This window comes from Ostrinia nubilalis, chromosome 23 (genome assembly GCF_963855985.1).
Source record: "Ostrinia nubilalis chromosome 23, ilOstNubi1.1, whole genome shotgun sequence".
In the NCBI taxonomy this organism is placed as follows: domain Eukaryota; kingdom Metazoa; phylum Arthropoda; class Insecta; order Lepidoptera; family Crambidae; genus Ostrinia; species Ostrinia nubilalis.
Window position 1 is genome coordinate 6,769,267 of NC_087110.1, and position 25,965 is coordinate 6,795,231.

At 35.5% G+C, this 25,965-nt stretch overlaps 1 protein-coding gene across 1 annotated transcript in view; it reads left to right on the plus strand.

Moving 5' to 3' along the window:
* LOC135083215 (uncharacterized) overlaps positions 1 to 25,965 on the plus strand; it is a 156,080-nt gene that overhangs the window by 26,851 nt on the left and 103,264 nt on the right. The window contains exon 2 of the mRNA XM_063977951.1: positions 15,386 to 16,064. Coding sequence (XP_063834021.1) covers positions 16,013 to 16,064 — 52 coding nt within the window. The 5' untranslated portion in view covers positions 15,386 to 16,012. The remainder of the gene's footprint in view (positions 1 to 15,385; positions 16,065 to 25,965) is intronic.

Below are 25,965 nucleotides of genomic sequence, written 5' to 3' on the forward strand. Positions count from 1 at the left end.
TGCGAATGTTTAGGATCAAGATAATTATTATGTGATGGGTACATAGAGTTTTTTTGCCATAGTAATTCTAAGTCATAGATTTTATATTAATAGCCTAGCAAAAACACCAATTCTTAAGTTTTATTAATGATAGACAGTGACGTGGTTACGTTACTTAATTACGTTAAGCGATGCAATACACTTTCATATCTTATCACAGTGGCAAAAATAACAAAACGTCACTTGATTTAACATTATCAGTATCGTGCAAATATAATAGTAAAACTGACAGCAAATCAGGTTTTACCTACATTTATGTAGCAAAATAGCATTATTATTGCTACCACAAAGTGATTGATACGATGTGTTGTCGTCTGAAATGACTGAATATGGATCATTTTAACTCAAAAAATTAAGCGAAATTATAAAAATAATAAAGCCCTCCTCTCTTCCGAATTAGAGTATGTCTCGTTTTTTTTAAAAACATTATTAGTAATTACACAAATTACTAATAGTCCCGTTAGCCCCTCGTACTAAACTAAATGCTTGTATCACGAGTCCGCGTTCCCCGGATAACGAGTCGGCCAGTCCGACCCCTTCACCGTTCGGCTATCGTGGCTTCTGCCACGTGCTCGCTGTGCTTCTTGGCATATAGGCCTCCTCCAGCTCTTTCCACTGAACTCTATCCTCCGCTTCTCTAATATCGAAAGCGAAATACCACACCATTAAAATAATTCACTAATCTGAGACCGAACTCGTTTAAGACTAGAACTATTTCCGAAAGGTACAAAAGGCCTGAATCGCTGACGATAAACCAACAAACATGCGATCTAAGTGAAAGTGAACGCTCCCTTCAAACGATTGGTAGTGATGGGAAATAGACGACAAAAAAGATTGTGTATTTAATTTGGGCCTTTTTGAATCATCCCAAATAATAAAGAATTTTAAACAATTAAAAGTAGTGTGTGAGTCAGACGACAAGCCTCATGGTGTTGGCATCAGACTGCTTAGTCAAGTTTCGAAGAAAAGTTCGATCCCTGTTGACCAACGGGATTAGTAGTTAATCCTTCCCTAAAACTTAAAGAATGTGACTACATAGAATTCCTACATAAAGTATTTACTCTTGTCCTAAATTCGAAGTCTAAGTTGCAGACATAAATAGTTTTTTCTTTCTGTTTTCACTGGCATCTGAGTAATGTTAATAGTAAGTGTAGATGAAAATGTATTAAACAATTTAGTTTGAATTTTTCACATAAGACAAATCGGATCATCATTAAGTAAACGAATCCTTATAATTTATGTTTTTCTTACTGTCAATCTCTTAACTGTTTGGTAATAAGAATCGACAATTCCATCCCATCCCTACCACCCCGTAACAGACAACCGATTGCTCGACTAGTCACGATTTGTCCCGGCTCCATTTGCTAACGAAAAGGGGCGGTGGGATAAATTGTTCGAGTTATCTGAGCCGTTTTTGCATGTATTGACTGTTTTCACCTAGGGCCTTTTTTTATTTAATGTTAGTCTCTTTTATTACTAACAGCGATTGTTTATGTACCGAGAAAATTACATTTTCGATTAATTGTAACCTGTATAAAGGTAATAGGACTTCCATAAAAATTTTACAATTTTCAGTTACCTTCTGTATTCCAACCATTAGTCTGATATTTTCCATCAAGTAAATTGCCGACAAAGAGGTTCCACAGCTAGAAATAAAAAAAAATATGTCATTGTTTTGTCTCCAACATTTTAATGATTTCAGGCTGGGTTGCACCATCTTACTTTTACTATCACAAACGTCAAAAATCTGTCAAACTCCATACATAAAACACCGGTTATAGGTAAAATATAGCTATGGTTAAAGTTAGGTGGTGAAATTAAGCCTAAGAAAATACTAAAGCTTAAGGCTGAGTTGCACCAGCTAACTTTAACAGTAACTATGACAATAACCGGTGTGTTTTGTATGGAGTTTGACATATTTTTGACGTTTATCAAAGTTAAAGAAAGATGGTGCAACCCAGCCTATTGCTATTATTAAAACATTGCCTTTACGAGCCTCTATTCCATAGAGTCTAGACAGCTCTAATTTTATTGTGACATTTCATTAATTTTAGACGATAAGTATACTCTCTAATTTGAGGTGATCTGTCATTTAGACCGTAAGATTAATCCTGTCGTTCATGCCCGCTAAAGAAGCAACTCCAGGTAAAAAAATATACTTAAGGACAAAAAACAGGCCACCTAAATAAATTAGTTTCAAGAAGCGGGGTGGCCTAATTTTTTGTCCACTAATGTACTTAATGTTACCTTCTCTCGGAGTTTTATTAATGGATTTATGCCAAAGTCTAGTCTAATCTAGTTCTAGACTTAGTTTGTGATAGATCTTTGGTAAATACGACCTTGAAAGTTGTACCTACTGAAACAAACAAAATGATTGATGATTTATGGGTACTCTGGAGTAGGTGAAATGTAAACAAGAGATCTCTCTGAAAAATGGTTTATCGACTGTTATATTCTTTTTTATACACTTTTGTTTTATGAGATACTTATCATTATTATTGCACTGTAAGGTGGACAGATGACCTCATAAAGGTTGCAGAAAGCCGCTGACTGCAGGCCGCTGCCAACTGGCCACTCAGGAACTACTGGTATTGAAAGTTATTTTAATGTATACTCAATCAAGTGCATTCTTTACCCGTCTAGGTCTGTTAATTATTTTGGAATCGATTAATAAATAAACAATATATTTGAAAAATTAATACACTCAACATCAAATAAATCGCACCTTCCGCGAACTTTAAAGATTTTCTTCTGATACATTCATGGTGCCCCGACAATATTGATGTTATTTGAAAGCCCAAATAAATACACTTAAAGAAAAACACATTTAATTTTTGTATAAGCAATTAGCAGGTACCATAAATGTGACTTGAAAATAGGTCTCACTTGGGGCTATCTATGGGACCAAGTAGACCAATTTTTGTGGTTATACAAACAAATAATGATCTCACGTGTCCTCTTTAACAGATGGATAGTAATTAATCCCAATTTAACAGTTTTATAGCCATAAAAGTTGGTTCAAGCGTAACTACCTATTTTTTGAAGAAGTGAATCTGGATCCTTCTAAAGACACATTTTTGGGGTAAAAGCCTTTCCTTTAATGAAATGAAGGTTAGAACTAGGTTTTTCAATGGTGCCAATATTGGTGGGAAGTGGGGGTGCATACGTTTGAAAGTGCTTGTCGCGGGAGGTGCGATTTATTTGCTGTCGAGTGTACCTATATGGAAATCTATCCAGAAAATAATATTTACGGTATGGCCTTACTAGAAAATCACATTAGGGTATATTTAGGCTTTCGCACAAAACCACGAGAATATGAGAGCTGTCCAGTTGTCCATCAATATTCGGCTAATAATAAAGGCTCCTTATGGGCAAAATTAATATTTAATTCCACTATTTGTAAGTACTATGTGTTTTAATATTTATAACAAATCTATAAAAGCGAAAGGTCACTGACTCACTCACTCACTCATCACGAAATCTCTGAGATTACAAGTGCTAATAGTCTCAAATTTTGAATGGGGGTTCCTTTTAGAACGTAGGTGTTCACTAAGACGGGATTTTGCAAAATTCAATCCCCAAGGGGGTAAACGGTACCACGCGCACGAAGTCACGGGAGGCTGCTAGTAGTTCTATACAACTAAAGAAGTTTTGTTTGACTGACTTGATTTCGCATTTCAAATGCAATGCCAACTTCCGAGCAGCGATAAACTGTCTGTTATCGCGGCCATTTTGTGTGCTCCTCGCTCAAAATGGCGGAGGCACGTGACGCCGAATACGGTCGCCTAATGTACTGCCGATAGTTGTTTGTATTTAAATGCAGACGTGTTTGTAGAGAAAGTGCCCCGTTTTGTAGAGCCTAACGATTGGGTACTGGAGGGTGATTTAATGTGGGAGAAGTTTGTATCGCTGCTAATGTTTCTAGTTATTGGGGTAACGTAGCGGTTCGTTTAGAGTTCAAAGAATAGAATTGTAAATTACGTTAGGTTGTAAGACTTTCTAGGCGATCCTAGCTTAATGTTTTCCTTCTCTTTCTCTATCATTCATTCTCTTTCCATTCTGTAATGAGTCGTTAAGACTTGTTACCGCTTAATATGTTCTTTGAAAGTTGAATTTATATTTTCATTTGACTAAAAATTTTAGTAACATTTGAAGCCTCATTTTTATCTTATTTCATCATCATCATCATCATTTCAGCCACAGGACATTCACTGCTGAACGTATGCCTCCCCCAATGGGGTGCCCTCTCAGACGCATAACATTTTTCATCATAATTTAGTTTGGCATAACAGTATTTGCATAAAGTTTTTTCGCATAAACTTTGATATGCATAGTTTTCTAAATGCATAATGATTTCTTAGGCATAATAATAACTTTCTCTAATTTTCAATACAATAATTTAAATAATCATAAATGTAAAGAACATAATTTTTATATACATAAAGTTTGTTTTTAATAAAATACTATAAACATAATTTTATTATTTATAACATTTAAAGTCATAAATATTGTCTATAAGAGCAACCAACATTGAAGAGTAAATAATTATATATTTGTGATGTTGCGAACGAGCCTCCTTCCACTTTTATATTCTTTCGGCCTATAGATTTGCAAAAACTAAATTCTCTGTATCATTGTCATTTTTGTTCTTAATTTTTGACCTGTCTCTAAGAAAACTTAAGCTCGTAAAAATACATTCTGTTTGATCTCGAATCCCTCTTATCTATTACTAGCTTTCCGCCCGCGGCTTTGCCCGCGTGGAATTTTGTCTGTCACAGAAAAACTTTATCGCGCGCGTCCCTGTTTCAAAAACCGGGATAAAAACTATCCTATGTTCTTTCCCGGGACTCAAACTATCTCTATGCCAAATTTCATCAAAATCGGTTGCGAGGTTTAAGCGGGAAAGCGTAACAGACAGACAGACAGACAGACAGACAGACAGACAGACAGACAGAGTTACTTTCGCATTTATAATATTAGTTGGGATAACGCACATATTATACAGTCCACATTTCTTTTACAACATTAAGCTTGCCTGATCTGATATTATGTTGATCCCGACTGGCCGTGGTCTCTTCCACGTGGTACTAGTCTGCCCTATACTAGAGTGTAATTTAAAAGCCGGAGGCGCGGAGGGAGTGCGGTCCTCCCTCGCTGTAACGTATATCCGGCAGCCGTGCGAGCTGGAGCGGCTGAGGCTGGTCGCCGAAGGCGACCAGCAAGCCGAAGCTGCGGAAGCGAGCATGGCATGCCGGGTATATGTTACGCCAGAGCGGAAGGACCGCACTTCCCGCAGCGCCGGAGATAAGGCAATCCTAATGCTTGCTTGCATGCTTGCTTGCTTGCTTGCATGCATGATTCTTTGCTGCTTGCTTGCATGCTTGCTTGCTGCTTGCTTGCATGCTTGCGTGCTTGCTGCTTGATTGCATGCTTGATTGCATGCTTGCTGCTTGCTTGCATGCTTGCTTGCTGCTTGCTTGCTGCTTGCTTGCTGCTTGCTTGCAGGCTTGCTTGTTTGCATCCTTGCTTGCATGCATGCTTACATGCTTCCTTGCAGCTTGCTTGCATGCTTGCTGTTTGATTGCATGCTTGCTTGTCTATTTATATTTGTTTACTTATATTTTATATGTATAACATTTTTATATTTCATATTTGTTAAAATTATAGTATTTTGTATATTATGAATAGTAATATTTATGGCATTGGTTTAGATGCCAATAAATGTTATGCCTAGAAATCGTTATTAAAAAAACAAGAATACAGAAAAAATATATACTAAAATATTATTATAATAAAAGTGGTTATGGCAAAAAAATATATGCCTTATGATTTATTCTGTATGAACGTTATGCGAAATGATGAGTATGCCAAAAAACTTTATGCACTCTTAAATTATGACAATATTTTTTATGCAACCGAATATGGACCCCCCCCAATGATGTCCACATCGCCCGGTTGGTAGCGGTTATCTTATTTATTATTTTTAATAGCTTTGTATTGCAATAAAAATTCAGGTAGATATAGCATGACGGCAAAACAAAATCGCTCTTATTTCTCAGAAATAAAGAACGGTCAAGGTGTCGTTAAGTACATTCTACCTATGAAATCTATTTAATAAATATTTCCCAAAGAGGCGTTATAATCGTTTGCAATCGACGTCGAAATCAAGAAAAGCTTGTGAACAGAATAGAATTAATCTCTACGTGAAAAACATTAAGTGCTTTTATTCCCTTATTCTTCTGAACGAATGAAAAGGCCAATGCTAACCCGTTTGAAGGCATCAAATTTCAATTTGAAAGGAGGATTTTTCACAAGCGTATTCTTTGCGTCTATCAAAATACCATCAGCAAGAAATACTGGAACAGTATAAAGGACGTGACGTGAAAACGTATAACGAATTTGGTCCGCACTGATTCCTCCGAAGAATCAGTATTTCAAATTGGCAAGGTTGAGGTAACCCTATTGAGAATTCGACGTTTTGTAGGCTTTTGCAATGGGATAGCTTTTTCTTATGTAAATTAAATAGGAAACGATTGACGCGCGTATCCTAATGCTCAACATGTTGTGCAATGTTGCGCAACACTGCGTAACATAAAGCCACTCAGTCATCAGTCACACCTTAGACATTTTGCGTTGCGAGTCAGTTTATAGCCTAGTGGATAAAATATGTAAACGTAAAATTGTGAACTCCGGCAGTTGAAAATTTAACGCGTGAGATTGTAAACTACGAGTAAAAGTGCGTTAAGTTAACTTAGATTGTAATCTAACTAGACAGTCAGATTATGATCTGACAGAATTAACAATTTTATGGTGACAGATACACATAATGATCATTATTCTGTTTTATTCTGTTTATGTTGTAGGACTACAAATTCTTATGTACTAGGTAACGATAAAATTAATTAATTACAATTATGCTAAGAAATCCTCTCCTCAAAAATTTAGGACAGAAAAAAGTTTTGGGGCAATCGCATTCACTGTTTCTTTTTTCACTTTAATCATTAGCCCAATCTACTTGTCCAAAACACCAAAACTTGACAAACTTAATGTGCTTAATCTTTCTTCCCAACAATGTAACATAAATAAAGTGCTGGCAACCCAGATGTGTCTGAAACTTTTTCCCGTGATGACGGGAAATTAACGTTGCAACCGTCTTTCCCAACTTATGCAAGAAGAAATTCCCTGGATTATCCTTATAACGACACCTGTTTTCTTTGGCCGTATCCCTCAAGGAATAAAGGCGAGAATTAAAATAATCACGGTCTACCTGAAGTTGGAAGGCACGCAATGTTTGTAAAGTAGGCAACAGCTTAACATTTGTTTAATATAGACAAAGTGATATTGTTTCAGAGCATAATGACGACCCTAACGTCTTGAAGTTAATTGCACGGCACAGTTTACATAGGTACAGTAAGTCTCTTTTATCCGGCTCGAAGGACCATTTTTTTATAAAAACTTTGATGACTCTACGGTACATAGTCATACTTGTAGATTTTGGGTTCGGTTTCAATGTAAGAACCACAAGCGGTTTAGATAACAGATTGTAGATGAAGCGGAATCATATTTCCAAATCAATATAAATCTCATAGCAGACTTATTAACTCGGAAAGGGATCAGCACCGTATAACCTCGAGGCGGTCAGTATTCTGTGTATGAAACTAAACGCCTCGCCTCGCGATTGACAAGCGCGCGAAAGACGATGACAGCTCGCGAAAGACGATGACAGCTCGCAAAAGGCGATACGGTGTTCCCCCCTTTCAGAGTTGATAAGAGTCTACTATGAGCTAATCATTATTTCTCCTAATTCTTTAATAAAGTTTGGTATAACTTTCAGAACTTCACATCATTATTTAACAACTCCTACAGATTTTATTTTGACCTGAGGTTTGATATTCTGATATAAAAATAATTTTGGTCATTCAAGCAAACGTCCAAAATCTCGTTCCAGATCATCTACAGACATTCAAAACCAAGGCCTTTGGTAAAAAAGTGAATATTAAATTGGATTCCTTCTAAATAACGAAGTTAATCAAGAAGAACAGTTACAATCGGCACAAGGTGGCATAAAAAATAATTGGAAACGCTCCCAGTTCCTTTTTAACTCGAATTTTCGAAGTATTTCGAAGTTGTTGAAACAAAATAACTATGGACTCGAACTCAATTTAGTTGTGTCCTTCATATTTATTTGATAAGCGGAGGTACTCAGTCTAATTTTAGGTAGGTACTTGCTTAATAGCTGCCCACATAAGAATGTCATATAATTCTCTGTCATAACCTTCAGGTTAAAAAAAGAACCGTTTATTCAATTAATTTTCAAACTGAACTTACTCAGAAAGTAGACAAGTAATTTAAGCTTACTTAGGCATAATATGAACAATAATAAATAATCTCATAGAAATGTTCAATACTTTTTGAACTTTATACAAACTTCAATAAAAACCAGGAGATCCAATATCCCATCTTAGCTAATCTAACGGTGGGCAAAGAGCCATAGCACACGATGCGTTGCGGTGCCGCACCGCGCATCAAGCCCGCCACAGATATTTCTATGTAAAGCTACGTAGCGACACCGCTCCGGCGTCGCATCGCCGTCGCAACGCATCATGTGCTTTGGCTCTAACTAAGAAGCCCGTCGTATCGGCAGTAACAATGGGGATTTTAAAAATAGTCATTTCACGGTAGAGCTCTCCAATTGCCTATTCGAACTATCGTCTTAAAGAGATCGTTTGGATTGGTGACTGGAAAGTCTAACGATATTGTTTTGGTTCTAGGTGAAGCGAAAATAACTGTAGAAATTTTAATTGAAGCAAGTTTTTAGAAGTTTGGAATAAATTGGAAGTTACAGCAACGGACCAATAAATAAGTTCCTAGTTGCGGCAATTAAAATTTGTTTAGAAGTTGCTTATGGTAACTTTTTTAATATTCTCAACAACCAAGAAGCTCTTTGTCTACATCTCATTTGATGGAAAGTGATGATCAGGAAAAAGGTCAAAGCGTGGTTAATTCTTAAATTGCAAAGGATCCGACTATCTTGCATCAATCAGTTGTTTATTTTTTATTCACAACGAGGAAGCTCTTGGCCTGTATCTCACCTGATGGTAAGTTAATCAGGCCGAAGGTGAAAGCGAGCTTCACCCGGAATCCTCAACCACGGAAGAACTGGCTATCTTACCTCTAACTGCCGGAACACAACAATGCTGTAACATTGTTCTTATGGTGTCAGACTTAGGTAAAATGATGGTAGCTAGCCAATAATTATCTATCATAGCCACATATATTTAAGCTAACTCTTTTTTATAATACGAACAGCTGGGGACCGGAATTCGACCACTTCTGCTTTCCCGAACACTATAATCCGGGCCTCTTCAAGGACTCTCTTCTTCTTCTTGCATCACACTTAACATCAAGTGTGACTTCAGTCAAATACCAGCATTATGCTGCATAAAAAATATTGATTACTATTTGTCCATTATTGGCATCATCATCATCAGGTCAATTCAAGTCAAGTAGCAACGTGGCTATAGCTGTCTGTCTGTCCGACTCGTGATCCGGGGAACGCGGGTTCGGTCTCCGCCGCTGCTCGTCTATTGTGGTGAGCTTCCTCGTGACACAAGCATAATTTAGCTTAGTACGAGGGGCTAACGGGAGTATTAGTAATTTGTGCAATAGCACAAACAATCTTTAAAAAATTGTCTCCACTGCAGGAAAATGACTGTATGGTTTGTAGGGCCATACATTTATCTAAGTAGAGTTGAAGTTAGTTGAAGTAGAGTTGAAGAGCACGTCGCGAAGAAAAGATCTCCAAAGTTTAAAGTTTATATTGTAGTAAAATACTGACAGAGTTATCGTGGCAAATCTTTTCTTGAGTAGTAGTGTTACGTGGGATGGTTGTTGACGTACTAAGTTATAATAATGAAAAATACTTAAAATAGTAACTAACGCGCGTCCAAAAAGTGGGACGCAAACGTAAGCGTAAAAGTAAGTGCAATGTACGATGGTTTGCCCGTACAATGACCATCCCTAATTTACCAGAGGCAAATGAAGAAATTGGCCACCCTGGCCAGATGGGCTGCTGAGGCCTGATTTTCCCATATTATTATTCTCCCTTTAGGTGATGGTTCGCGTCGCGACAGATACAAGCGACTAGACAGGAGGCCGCAACCGTTACCTGACCAAGGTTTTTGTCTCTTGTCTTTGTTTCAATACTCAATACTTTATTGCATTTCACACTGTAGATTTATAAGGTCTTCGCTCGAGAACTAACGCTTATTTAAGTATTATCTAAAGTCAGTAACGGTCGTAGTCTCCTCGTTCTCTTGTCTCTGTCTCGCACCTCTAGTCACTCCTTACAAAATATCTACTAGCTCGCAAACAGCTATCCAAAGGCGTCCAAACGAAGCACAAGTGTTTACTAACTCAGTCACGGACGCTATCGAAGCGCCTCTGATTTGGAGCAGTTCCGATGCGCCCAGAAGATCTCTTTAATGAACGGCTGAAACATAGGTTTGAGCCAAAGACAATGGAACGACGAATTTCTGACGAAACTATCAATTTAAGTGATATTTATTTTGTTGAACATCAAAATATAAAAAGCGCATTGAATGTTTGTTACTCTGTTTCGCAAAACCCATTGAACGGATTTTAATAAAACTATTAGGTACATTCTACATGGTGTTAGGTAAATGGGTAAATGAGCCGACACTAGCCCATGTTAACATGGGCATAAAAATGGTATGGTGAAGTCAGAAAATTGATATCTTCATTTCTCTACAGATTTATTATAAGTATAGATAAACAGATTGTTTCTTCATTTTAATTACATAATATTTAAATTTTCATACAAATCAGATTTTGTAAAATTTATTTTGTATGAAAATTTAAACAAATAAAAACATGATATCAAATTTCTGACTTCACCCGACCATTTATAATATGCCCATGTTAACATGGGCTGGTGTCGGCTCATATACCCATTTACCTAACACCCTGTATAACATCAGAATGACTCAGACTCAGAATGGCGGTGGTAGCACGATAGATAGCGCGCAGCGGCGTTTTTATAATGTGAAAGCATGCATCCGCTGTCACATAGTATGACATTTTCGGAAGCGCGTCTGTCGTGCGTTTGTCGCGCTGCTAAATCACCTAAATGTGATAACGCTCTAAATACAGGCGAGCAAAACCTTGAGCTAAAACTAGTCAAAAATATAAAGTACCTAACCTTTTAGTTATTTGCGAAACGAAGGGATCAGAATTTAGATTACTTTGTTGATGAAATTAAATATTCCTGGTTATCAGAAGCCAAGGACAAAATATTATTTTTAACTTCATCAAAGTAGGCAGAAAGTTAAGCAGGCCTAATAAAACTGAACCAGAGATCGGAACTTGGGTTAGAGGTAATATAATAAAACATTTTTAGTCAAAGCACACTGAAATTAATTTGAGTAGGACCACTTTTTGCAACAATTAATGCTATAAAGGACATACTTTAAAAAAACCTTCAAATTCAAAGTCGCAGTTTATTTAGAACCTTCAAATTATACAGTACGGCTAGCACGAAAAACTTTCGAGTTTAAATCGTTTGCGTACTCGAATCGCTATCAAAAGATTTAGTAAGAAAACTACAACAGCGCCCTTGTGAACGTGTCTTAAAGTGAACTTAGTATGAGATGTGGTTGCACGAAACTTATTTTGAGAATCAAAATTGTCACGTTATCGTTTAATTCGAAGATTGAGTATCGAATTTTATTGAATACGCAAACGATTCGAAGACGAAAGTGGTTCATGCTAGAGGTGCGGGTTTACTGCAAAATCAGACCTATCACAAGTGCATAGTGTCGTTTCACCTTCACCTTTCACCATCACCTTTGACTGCATGTAAAAGATCTAGATGTGGACTTAACATCAAGATCGATAGTACTGTAGATTGTCCTATGTGCGGTTCTATACAGGATTTAAGCACCGGAAAACATAAAAGGCAAAAATAGTAATGAAATTAGGAATAAACACCCAAAGTTGAGAGTGGTCAGACACGAGGAACAAGGAATCGAACCCAGGTCTTTCGAATTTATAGTCAGTCTTGTTGCAGACCTAGATAATAATATGATTTTAGGCACTGACCTCAAAACTAGACTGGCTGCTGTCATAGTATTTTTGTGCCTATTTGATTTTCGCCATTTTGGCGCTGTAGCCCATAACTGTATGCAGATACGAGTGTCTATGGAACTAAAATTAATGATGAGTTATTTCTAGCTTTCCTATGGTTACCCATATAATGTACGTCAAAATTAGTTCTCGGGACACTCGTAGTGGCGCTTCAAATTGGCACACAAAATTAACTGTCATTTGTATGAGACAGCCTGTCCAGTGTATATTAGAGGTCAATTTTAGGGCATGGTCCTACTTAATCTTATTACACTACAGTTATAAAGCGAGATAACTTGAGGAGTGTCTATTCAAAAGGGGATATTTACATTTTTATTATTTATTAAACTGAGTATGCAGTCTTGTTCTTAGTGCTGAATACTCACTTTCGTCACTTGAATCTTAATCAAAACGGGATATTCTCCCAAGTAAAGCAGCTTCAAATATGAGTGTTCATTTCAGAACAGGATATTTACACTTACAAAATTAAAAAAATAATAGTTATTTTTCATTTCATAACAAGAGAGGATATTTACAATACAAATATTTACAATATACCAATTAGCCGTTTCAAAACGGGATATTTACTTTTACATAGTGTTTTATTTCCTTTAACTTTATGCTTTAGGATTTATTTTTAGACATTTTACTCTGTAGAACGGAACGCAAAATTAACGCAAAACGGAATCTATGTTGTGTGATTGTCTGACACCTGATATTGGACAAATCAGAGCCCCGATTACGGTAACTTTTAACGTCTACAATCCAGACGATTGGTCAAAACAGCTGACGTACGCTGTTGAACGACCAATCGTATCGCAGAATCGAGAAGCGTGTCTGGATTGTTGACGTTAAAAATTACCGTAATCGGGGCTCAGGATTTGAATCCCAACTATCCCAACTAATATTATAAATGCGAAAGTAACTCTGTCTGTCTGTCTGTCTGTCTGTTATGCTTTCCCGCTTAAACCTCGCAACCGATTTTGATGAAATTTGGCATAGAGATAGTTTGAGTCCCGGGAAAGAACATAGGATAGTTTTTATCCCGGTTTTTGAAACAGGGACGCGCGCGATAAAGTTTTTCTGTGACAGACAAAATTCCACGCGGGCGAAGCCGCGGGCGGAAAGCTAGTGTCTAATAATTAAAAAAATATAATTCTGTTTAGTAGCGTCTTTAATTTTGGTCATTATTATTATTAAAAAAAAAGAATAATCTGTGTTTTATTATCATTTAAAATCTTGAGATGTACAATACAAAAGAGGATATTTACAAAATAGTAGGCTCAACTAAAGGGGATATTTACAGTAAGTACAGAACAAAGGGGGATATTATAAAAGATCCGTGTCAAAAGAGGATATTATGATTTTTCTGAACTCTGTAACTTTAAATTAACAAGTCATATTTTTTGGCAAAAAGTGTAGTTAGAACACTGTAATGAAATAGTTTCATAACAGAAATAATGCTTTTCGGTAGGTCTGTAAATATTTCCCATATAAGTTTTTCCCATTTTGTGAAAAATAAGATAGAATGTAGGTATCCCCTTTTGAAAAGACACTCCTCACTTAATAACTCTTCTGAAATTCCACTTTGTGATGTAATGCCGCTATTTATCTTCATAAACTGAAATAACTCGATTATATCAAACATCTTGTGGAGACAGAACAATTTTCTTTGTTTATTAAGTGTGGAGGCATTTCTTACAGCAAATTCTATTAAATAGGAGCCTCTTAAGTAAAGTACGAGGAAAATAAAATTTATTAGGTATTTTTACTTGTAACAGAATTATAAGTCTAGGAATAATTACTCAGAGAATGCGATACCCGTGTACCTTTATTACTTAAAATCTACCTAATTTTATTTATTGTAAATAATACGTATTTTTTTTAGGGTTCCGTAGCCAAATGGCAAAAAACGGAACCCTTATAGATTCGTCATGTCTGTCTGTCCGTCTGTCCGTCCGTATGTCACAGCCATTTTTTTCCGAAACTATAAGAGCTATACTGTTGAAACTTGGTAAGTAGATGTATTCTGTGAACCGCATTAAGATTTTGATGCAAAAATAATAATAAATATTGGGGGCTCCCCATACTTAGAACTGAAACTCAAAAATTTTTTTTTCATCAAACACGTACGTGTACTTCTATGGATAGGTCTTCAAAAATGATATCGAGGTTTCTAAAATATTTTTTTTTTCTAAACAGAATAGTTTGCGTGACAGACGCTTCCAAAGTGGAAAAAAGTTGCACCCCCCCCCCCCCCCCCCCCTCTAACTTCTAAAATAAGAAAATGAAAAATCTAAAAAAAACATATGATGTAAATTACTATAAAAACTACCAACGAAAATTGTTTTGAACGAGATCTAGTAATTAGTTTTTTTTAATACCTTATAAATCGTAAACCGCTTATTACCGCGTAATCTATCATACAAATAACTTAAATAAAAAAAAAATCATAAATCAATGGTACAGAACCCTTTGTGCGTGAGTCCGACATGCGCTTGGCCGATTTTTTTATACTATGATTATAGTAATTGAGACAGAAGGAATAGAGATGGAATAGGAGAAATGAAACCTTTTTCAGATTACCCTTTTCCTTGTAAAGCTTTTAGAGTAAGCCTAATCAAATTGTAAGGAAAAATCGCACCTATTGGAAATGTGCTTAGCTGGAAAGTGTAGTGCCCGTTTTCACCATCAATCCCTAATTTTTAAGTGACCCCTATGTAAAAAAAAATCCTGTTATTTGTTACCATAGGGGTAACAAATAACTGGATGCGGGCAGCGCAGGACCGTTCATTGTGGAAACCTTGGGGGAGGCCTTTGTCCAGCAGTGGACGTCATTTGGCTGAAAAGAGGGGTCACTTCAAAATTAAGACTAACTAAAAAATAAAGGAACCTGAAATGCAATATCTTTTATCATGTCATGTGAACACTTATTTGCTTATGGCAGTATTTTGTTAATTAATGTATCTTTCCAAATCCAACATTTTAATCAATACTTACTTATGTAGAGTTATAAGATGACACTAAACTATCTTTTAAAACAGAATACGTCTTGCATTTCTCTCAAGCACCTCTGCAAGAGCTCCAATCCATACACAAATCCCGACATTTAATCACACTCAAGACCTTGGATCGGATCCAAATACCGTGGAAGCAATACGTACATTCAAATGGTTGATCGTATTACATCACTTTGTTTCAGACTCCCAGCCGCAACGGGACCCGATTGCTCCAAAGAGTTATGGATTAACTCGAAATACGAAGAAAGGAATACGTAAACGGTTTCAATAAGAAGACAAAGTTAGAGCAAACGATGCAACAGTGCTGCCAAGTCTGCGATTAGTTTCGATGAACTAAAAACTTCAGAAGATCAAGCTAATGGATTCGACGCAAGAGAACAAGATAACGAAGTCGCCAGCGAAGTCGAAAAGACGAGTGATAATGAATGATTAGATTCGAGAGATGAATCCGGTTCGTTGAATCGGAACGAAATGAGTGTGAAGTGAAATAAAAATTACAATAGAATGAATACGAAATTCGCAGAAACGATTATAATGGTTGAAAAGAAAAACTCTAAATGTAATTCGTTATTTTATTCGGTTCCAATGAACGGTGTATTGTGAAGTTAAAAAGTTTTTGTTCAGTCAGTATTAAGATTTGAATAATTGAAAGCAACTTTAGTTTAATTTAACAGAGAGTATTAAATTCAAAAGTAATCTGCTGAATTTCTGAGTGAATTTGAACGTGATAGTGTAAAAGATAAAATGTACTTTGTGTTGGTAACACTAAAGTGGTTATTGCGTAAAAAGTGTGTAGTTGAGTGATCAAAATGACCCCGATACTGCAAGTCCTCATCGCCTGCGTCATCGTGCTGTGCATTGGTAAGTCAAAATATTTTTAAACACCTAAGTATACCTATAGGAACTTGATTATAAATTACCTTCTAGACCTTTAATTTTAACATGATCTACAGAATACACGTTATTACATAAAGCTAGTAATTGGTACTGAATTTACCATATCGGTACGACACTTCGAACAATAATTACTACACGTAAGCGGTAAGTTATTGAAAATGTGGGAATGAAAATCAATATAATGAAATAGACTGGGAACACCTTAGTTTTCTAAAGAATATGCTCAAGATTTAATACATAAAAAGCGTTTATTACCTCAGGTAAATCAAAGCAACATTATCCTTATTCTCTACCTACTATCATATATTTTCCTGATCCAAATCTAGGCCCGAAAACATTGTCACAGCTCATGATTTATTTATATTACACGTGGAGTGAAATGCGGCTTTACAAAATTATATCTGCCTAGGGTTACCTTCTGTCCGAATATTTTTCTATTTTCTTTTATTTTTCCGGATATTTTTATTTTTTTCTGGTTCATAGTCTTAATCTTCTTCTTTTTTTCTTTATTTTTTTATACTGTTTTTATTCCTTTCTTTTCTTATACTTGTGTTGATTCTTACTGGTCTTTTTCTGGTCTTTTTCTGATATTAAAGGCTCTTTGTCTTTCCTCCTCATTATAATGTGCAAGCCCTATTCGTATCAGACAATATCTCCGCAGGAAGCTGTGTGCGACATTGTTTATACGAACCATTATTCTAGGTAGCATTTGTAAAATAAAACACAGGAGTATAAAAATTCTGATCACGTAAATGAAGGAGATAGCACTCGAGGTAAGGAAATTCATTACCTCTTTATATTAAAGCTTTTGTATTTGCACACGTTTTAAGTTTCCCACTTCTTTTAGGGTTCAGTAGCTAAATAAATAATGAAATTATGATTATTATCTGCTTAGTCCAGCAAGGGTTTGTTTATTCAAGAGTTATTTGAGTTGACCTCTAATCATGAAAACAAATGGTAAAAAGCAACAAATACTGTACAAAGTTCAAGGTTTTTTAAAATTTATTCTGCTATATTTGATTTCCAAGGTCAGTCCAATAGCATAAAGCATTAAAATTCAATATCTGCCTATGTTAACTTCTGGAATGAAGCAAATTTCGCATTTTTAAATGCTGTCAAATTATTTCTCAAACACGACTCATCAAGCGACATCTTATTTAACTTTGACAAGTATTCGATGAATTGTTTGATTAATTATAATGAGAGTTTTAATTGCTTTCTTCATTTATTTGACTGTATCCGTAATGAGATTCAAATGGTCCAGAAATATTTGGTAGGTAGGAAACTTTTAGGTAACTTTTGCTGATAATAATTCTCATACGATTCCGGGTTCAATATTCAAATCCCGCAGGGGACAAAATGTTAGAGGAGACCAAGATTTAGTTATCTTTATTCAAAACTTAATACTTTTGTATTTATATAAGTTTTATTAGGTATTTGTATATTAATGTAGTACAAGTTAATTATGACTATTAATAATAGGATTAGTAATAATAGGTTTGATATTTATTTATCTTTTCTTCAGCGGCACGTAAATTGGCATTATAAATCGAATCAAACGTGTTGTCATATCTTCGGCATTATCTGCCAGTAAACCTTCAGGATGAAAAAATGTAATGTACAGACGACGGCACGTTAAGGAAACCGCTGTGGGTTCTTGTGCAGTTGTAATAGGGGCGAGTTTGCAACAAAAATGGGTAGCCTGATGTGCTGTCGTGTGTACCTAAGTCCTTTGAGCTCGCTTATAATCAAAATTAAAGTAAATAGACAATTTGTAATACGTATTCAATTCCTTTTAGTCACAAATGTATTTCAAAGTGATCCGTTTGCCTTAGTCCTAAAAGTAACAAAATATTGTCTATATTAATATCTGGTTCTCCCATATTATATGTGATATAATCCATGGAATAAGACAGTATTTTTCCGCGAACAGCAGAAATATGTAATTCATGAAAATATGCTCAAAGCTGCCACAGTATATGTACATTAGTATTACGGTTGTGTTTTGAGGGGAAAATTTTTGGATATATTTTTTCAAAAGTAATAACAAAAATGTGGAATTATTAACTAGAGTAAATCCGGATCCATTTTAAAAAGATTTAAAATTATGTATTTTAAAATTAACCGTAAAATAATGCTGTTTTCATAATATAATCACTAATATCTAAGAGAGAAACGCTTTTAATTTGTATTTTTTTTTATGTAAACATGCTTAGAGATCGCCTCCCCTTTAAAATCCACAGCATATTAAAGATTTTCATTGCGTTTTAACTTCATGATAATAATAATTACGTGAATAAGGCTTAAAAAAAATACTCAATACTCAATCGTTTATTGCATAACCACATTAGCACATTTACATTATGTCTTACATGATATTTCTACCATAGTTTGAGCCTTATTCAAATTCAATTCAAATATTATTTGCCAGAGGTCATGCTTAAAATGTTTGCGTAAGACTTGCATTTGAAAAATACTGTGGCAAATAATACCCAATTCCTATAAATATGTTCAAAGCAATGTTACGAGTATGTCACCAAGCTTTCAACTTAATGAGTCCCGACAAAGGAGTTTATTGTATATTTTATTGAGTTTTTATGCGACGTCGTAAACTCTCTGTTTATTCTGTTACGTTTCTAAAAAGCAAATGATACGGATATCCGTTTTATCGTTACTTAGATAATAAACCACTTAATCTTACAAGAGGGTTTGACTGAGCGTATTGAAGTGAATATAGTAGGTTCGATGTGTATGATGATGTAGGAATAGAAATAGTACCTAAAATAACACAAAACACAACATTAGACGCTGTTCAAAATTTAAGGAATATTGATTTTAAAAAATACTGCAGCGCCAATATTTCGTGACACCCAAAGTAGCCACAAAGTTCGCAACACGACTTTGTTACGATTGGAATAAGGTTGTGTTGTCCACTTTTTGGCCACTTTGGGTGTCACGAACTATTTGACGCCAACCATACTTACTAGGGTTTGCTTTGTGTCAGCGGATTTGTAGGTACCTAAATACCTATTTACTTTTCTCTCTTTTGGTTGTCTGGAAAAAATCACTAAAGAAGAACGGTCATCTGTGACCCAGACCCGACAGAAACGAGACATACCTCAGTTTTTTTGTCATGTCTTAATTAGTTAAATTATATATTTTTTACATTCGAAATCTATGTATAACACCAAAATATTACCCTTTGTTTTTGTTCAGGCGTTATACAAAAACTAATACAAAATGCCTATTTATCACCAAAATTGGTAAATGTATGTACCTAAATGTCTGTTACAGCTGCTATCGAATGTATCCAGGTGACCTGGAGATACAGCCGGATCATACAGGGTGGAAACGATAAGTGATCTCACTCGATTATTTCTAAACTATACAAGATATCGAAAAACTAGTTACTGATTCTGAAAGTGCTTCACGAGTTCTTTCAAATGGTACCAAATAATAGGTTACAGATTATAGAAGCTGGTAACATAGAATTTTTGGATTTTGTAACTTCTCGTTTCCACCCTGTATAATCCGGCTGTATCTCCAGGTCACCTAGATACATTCCATAGCAGCTGTAATAGACATTTAGGTACATACATTTACCAATTTTGATGATAAATGGGCATTTTGTATTAGTTTTTGTATAACGCCTGAACAAAAACAAAGGGTAATATTTTGGTGTTATACATAGATTTCGAATATAAAATATATATAATTTAACTAATTAAGAAATGACAAAAAAACTGAGGTATGTCTCGTTTCTGTCGGGTCTGGGTTTTTTTTGTATGGGGCGTGACCGTTCTTCTTTACATTTCATTTTCTTTTATTACTCAGTTTTGTGTGAATGCAATGAAGAGTAATTTATCTATCTACCCACATTAACCTTACCACATCCACCTCAATTGTGGCCCGAGCCTACGCGTAATAAATTCAGAATGTGGCTCTCTGTAAGGTATTGCCTTAATCTACCTGCTTAATGTGATTATGTGTTTACGTAGGGCTTTATCGGTCTGTTTTTCGTGACGAAAAGGAAAGCAGTTAATCTGATTATAATGATAATGTATTGGGTGAACGCAGGGCTTCGTAATAGGCCGTCTTTCAAAGGAATATCCGCGTACTAATAATAAATGTGAACGTTTGTGAGAATGGATGGATGGATGTTTATTACTTTACGCAAAAACTAGTGAATTGAGGTGGAATAATTGTGTAAAGCAATCGTAATCATAACGTACGACAAAGTCAGTTAAACAAAGCGTTTGACAGAATAGTCGTACGTTATGAACTGTCAAATGATTACGATTGCTTTACACAATTCCACCTCTGTAGGCCTAAGATGCGCGCCGCGATAAGCGGTTATCACGCCATTTTATAGATTTTGCCCATACATTTTGACGTCGATAAAAGTTATTACAGCGCGCATCTTAGGCTTACTGATCAATGAGACTTTACTCATATCAATCATTAAAAAAAATACCACTTGAGCGCCATTATGTATTAAAATTCATGCAGTTACACAATTTAGACCAGTTAGGCCACATCTTCGTCGAAAAACCATTGAGGGAGGCCTATGTTCAGCAGTGGACGTCCTATGGCTGGAATGATGATGATGATGATGGCGGCACATCGACTTTGAAAGGCAGAACGATCTACACTTACACTTCAGTGTAAAGTACAACAAGTTCAATGTAAAGTAATATCTTTCTTTACATATAAAAACTACAACGAAAGTGTCAAGTAATTTAGTGTTGTAATGACAAACTCAATTTCACGTGGGTAAAGCCGCGGGCAAAAGCTAGTCTACAAGAATTATATTGAAGCTTACTTCGAAGTAATTTAAGATAATCCCAGCTTACGTAACCTTTCAATAACTTTTTGGAACCAATAATATTCAGAAATAATAAGGTGCGTAGGCTTTGGGTTAAGTTGATCCAAGCTTAAGTTTCACTTGGTACAAATTATTGTTGACAGAATCCATACATAATAATACCTATTATTGTGCTAAAGATTATGTTAAATACAAATGAGTAGGTCATCTTCATAGAAACGCACCGAGCGCGGTTTGTATGTGAGCGCGCCAATATAGGGGAGAGTTCGGTATATTGTACCGCCGGGTAAATTGTACCACCCTCATATTTCGTAAAGTATTTATTGAATGTCTGTAATTGCAACACTCAGCGATACACAACTAAAATCAATTAATATCGGCCATGTGGTTTTTGCCGTGACAACAAACACGTGTGTTTTATTTTGAAAAGTATTTTTTCATTGTTTTCAAGTAACTTTTGACAATACATGTTTAGTTTGTAATTTTGTTAAATTTAATTACAGGGTGTTTCTAATATATTATTTAGAAGCGTAAATTAGTGTGGATTACAATTATTTGAAACATTTTTCGGTATTTATCAGCTATATTTTTTACCGATTTTTTAAAAGCACCTAGTCGGCTAAATTGTACCACATCAAGTTGTATGGAACTTTACCAAAGGATTTTGAAATGTTTTTTAGTAAATCATATTTTGAAGTCATAATAGCGTAGTTATGTTTGACTAACAATAAATGAAAGCAAAAGACTGGCAAAGTAGATTAGGTACAAGTGTGTGTTACGATAATTGGAATTACAAAACTTGTACTCAAAATCGTGATAACGTGTAAAACAATATCGATTGTCTATGTTATTAACTACTGTTCTTTTTCGTTTCCTAATTTGTTAAGAATGTATCGTATAATATTTTGCCATAGGTTTTTTATAGGCTTGAAAATTATTGAAATCCAATTTAGTAACCTTGTGGTACAAATTATCGAACCGGTTGGCTAAATTGGACCGAAGCTCTGAACTCGTACTTTGTTGATTTGTGCTAAATATACAACAATCATGTTAATTAATACTTATGAAATAGTAAGTTGAATAATGTATCTTTTATTACCCCCCCTTACATATGCGGCGCGCACGCACACACTGACAAAATTCGGCGCAACCACGACTGGCTCCCCGCTAATCCCCGCTAAATTTTGTCAGTGTGTGCGTGCGCGCTGCATACGTGTTGGCGCGCTTACATACAAACCGCGCCCGTGCGTTTCTATGAAGATGACCTACTCATTTGTATTTACTCTGGTTAAATTAACGCTTAAACCACTGAACTGATTATTATTTATCAGATATAATAAAGTTAGAGAGACAGAAGAGATCCAAACCTTGAATAACCTCCTATAGCGACCGCCCGCGACTTCGTACACGTGGACCCCGTTTTACCCTCTTAGGGGTGAAGTTTCGTAAAATGCGTTCTTACTGGATGTCACACCAATAAGGAACCTAGGTGTAATAGTTACTGAGATTTTGTGATTAATCAGTGAGTGAGTGAGAACTTCACAAGGTTAAAATAAAGTACTAGGAAGATACTCATAAATCTGTTATCATGCTTCTTATTAAGATAGAGCAAATCATAATAATAATGCAAAAAATGTACCTACTAAAGGAAAGTAACAACACAAAAATCTATCACCATCACACCTAACTGCAAATTGTTGCAAACAAATCCCAAGGTCATTCGATATTAAGCTAACTGTCACTCGACAGGCGTGATCTGATTAACTCAAGCATTATGAGTCCATTAAGGAAAACACAGCGATAAAATTTGTAGCAGTTTTGTGATAAAATCTCCACCGTAATTGTATTCTTCGTCCCATTGGGGGAAATGGGGGGGTGAAACGTGAGTGAGTAAGGATTAGGCTGTTCCGTAGTATTAGTTAGAACTCGAAACGCTCCAATTTACAAAACACTTCTCGCGAACAATGAATACGAAGCTCTCAGTATCTAATCATTTCATTAAAGATTTTGCTCGAAATAAAGCCACAATTTCACCAATTCACAGAAAAACATGTTTTTGTACTAATATCAATCCGTCCAAAATATATTTGTGGATAAATAGTTCCTCACTAGTCTGGTCAGTGTCGGAGAAATCCTTCATAATATTTTGTCTGTAGTAAATTTAATTTTGAGGGTCATGCTCTTGGCATGGAAGCTATATTATGTTCTGATGATATATAAATAACAAAAAAAATATTTATTCAGTAAATCATGGTTACAAATTAAAGCCATTACACTTTTATTGGGAATGACTCGTGACTTCCCATAGTGTTCACAGTGATTAACCTAGTGATGATGATGATAATAATACCTATTTACATAATATTCACCTAGCTTAAAGTGATGCCACTTTACGAACTAAGGTCGGTCACAAAGCAACGCCTAAACCTCGTATCAATCTCAATTATAAAGTTTGTCCTTTGCTTGGTATAAATATTGAAATTGAACTAATCAAAAGCATCTAGCCTTGAAATTTTGAGTTCTCAACTTCCTTCTATTATAAACTAGCTGACCCGGCGAACTTTGTTCCGCCTTAATGGCAATAAATAAGCAGACTTTTTTTTATTTCGAACGGGATGAAAAGTATCCTATGTCCTTCTCCTGGCTCTAAACTACCTCCCTGACAATTTTCAGCTAAATCGGTTCAGCTGTTCTTGAGTTATAAGTGGTGTAACTAACACGACTTTCTTTTATATATATAGACTAGCTGACCCGGCGAACTTTGTTCCGCCTTAATGGCAATAAATAAGCAGACTTTTTTTTTATTTCGAACGGGATAAAAAGTATCCTATGTCCTTCTCCTGGCTCTAAACTACCTCCCTGACAATTTTCAGCTAAATCGGTTCAGCTGTTCTTGAGTTATAAGTGGTGTAACTAACACGACTTTCTTTTATATATATACAACGTGTCCCAAAATTCAAGGATAAGCCGGCGCCGCAGGGTGGACATAGTCATGACTGCTTTAGGAAAAATAAGAAAAAAAATATATCTCAATTATTTTTTAAGTTAAACAATAAATTATGAAATTCGTCGAAAATTTATACCCCTTATGATATTTTACATTACCACGACTACAATTTTTCAAATACTTCACTTTTTTTGTTTGTATCGGCAACTTAAGTAGTGCTGCTGTCCACCCCAATTCTTAAAACCCTCAGAATCCTTGCAGTTTTTACACAAAAGTTAATCAAAATTTATGATATTTCCTTAAAATTTTGATCGATTTTTACTTACACTCCACTTTGACTCGTCGTTTTGTAAAAAAACAGTATGAACACTACTGCGGCAAGTTTTTTATAAAGTTGACGCAACTATCCAAGTTTTCGAAATGGTATAATACTCTAAGAAAACTAGTCGCAAAAAAGATATGCGTACCATTTTTACAAGCATTTCGCTTGTAAGTTAGTATGAGATAAATCTTGCAACTGAATTTAAAACCAGTTGTCCTTAACCAATTGAGCTGAAATTTGGTATACTTGTGTAAGTACGATGACAATGCAATATTATGGTACCATTGAGCTGGATGGAGTATGGAGGTGGCCATAGGACCTCTTAACGAAACGGCGGAATTACATCTAGTTTGGGTTCGTTGGACTTGTCTTTTCGAGCACTTTAGTGCTAGACGATGTTCAGGGTCCTGATGATGAAGTCAAGAGGTGGCAGGAGCTGGCCATAGGAACTCCTAAACGAAACGGCGGAAGCTTATCGAGTTTGGGTTCGTTGGATTTGTCTTTTCGAGCACTTTAGTGCTAGATGATGTCCAGGGTCCTGATGATGAAGTCAATTATAATTTTCAAACAAAGTCAAGCTTGTTTTTAAATAAGTTTTTTTTATTACAACTTTATTTTAAGCTTTTTAGTTATTCTCAATCTCATGGCCTAAGTGCTCGGGAAGACAAATCCAACGAACCCAAACTCGATAAGCTTCCGCCGTTTCGTTTAGGAGTTCCTATGGCCAGCTCCTGCCACCTCTTGACTTCATCATCAGGACCCTGAACATCATCTAGCACTAAAGTGCTCGAAAAGACAAGTCCAACGAACCCAAACTAGATGTAATTCCGCCGTTTCGTTAAGAGTTCTTATGGCCACCTCCATACTCCATCCAGCTCAATGGTACCATAATATTGCATTGTCATCGTACTTACACAAGTATACCAAATTTCAGCTCAATTGGTTAAGGAGAACTGGTTTTAAATTCAGTTGCAAGATTTATCCCATACTAACTAACAAGCGAAGTGCTTGTAAAAATGGTACGCATATCTTTTTTGCGACTAGTTTTCTTAGTGTATTATACCATTTCGGAATCTTGGATAGTTGCGTCAACTTTATAAAAAACTTGCCGCAGTAGTGTTCATACTGTTTTTTTACAAAACGACGAGTCAAAGTGGAGTGTAAGTAAAAATCGTTCAAAATTTTAAGGAAATATCATATTTTGATTAACTTTTGTGTAAAAACTGCAAGGATTCTGAGGGTTTTAAGAATTGGGGTGGACAGCAGCACTACTTAAGTTGCCGATACAAACAAAAAAACTGAAGTATTTGAAAAATTGTAGTCGTGGTAATGTAAAATATCATAAGGGGTGTCAATTTTCGACGAATTTCATAATTTATTGTGTAACTTAAAAAATAATTGAGATAGATTTTTTTTCTTATTTTTCCTAAAGCAGTCATGACTAGATCCACCCTGCGGCGCCGACTTATCCTTGAATTTTGGGACACGTTGTATATACAGGGTGACAGGTAAAGCGATACATTCCTTGAAAGGGGTTAAAGTAGAGCTTATTTGCAGTCATTTAAGTCATATGACACCATGTCCGAAACTTGTTCATTTCCAAGTTATTCAAGATTTAAGTATTTTTTAAAAAATCTCCAGTTTTTATGTTAAAATGTACCCTTGTAATGAAGAATACGGAATAATCTTAACTTTTTTGTTGTATTCGTATAGCTAAATAATAAGATTGACATTTTAAATTAAAATTTGCAAGAAAGAATCGTCATTACTC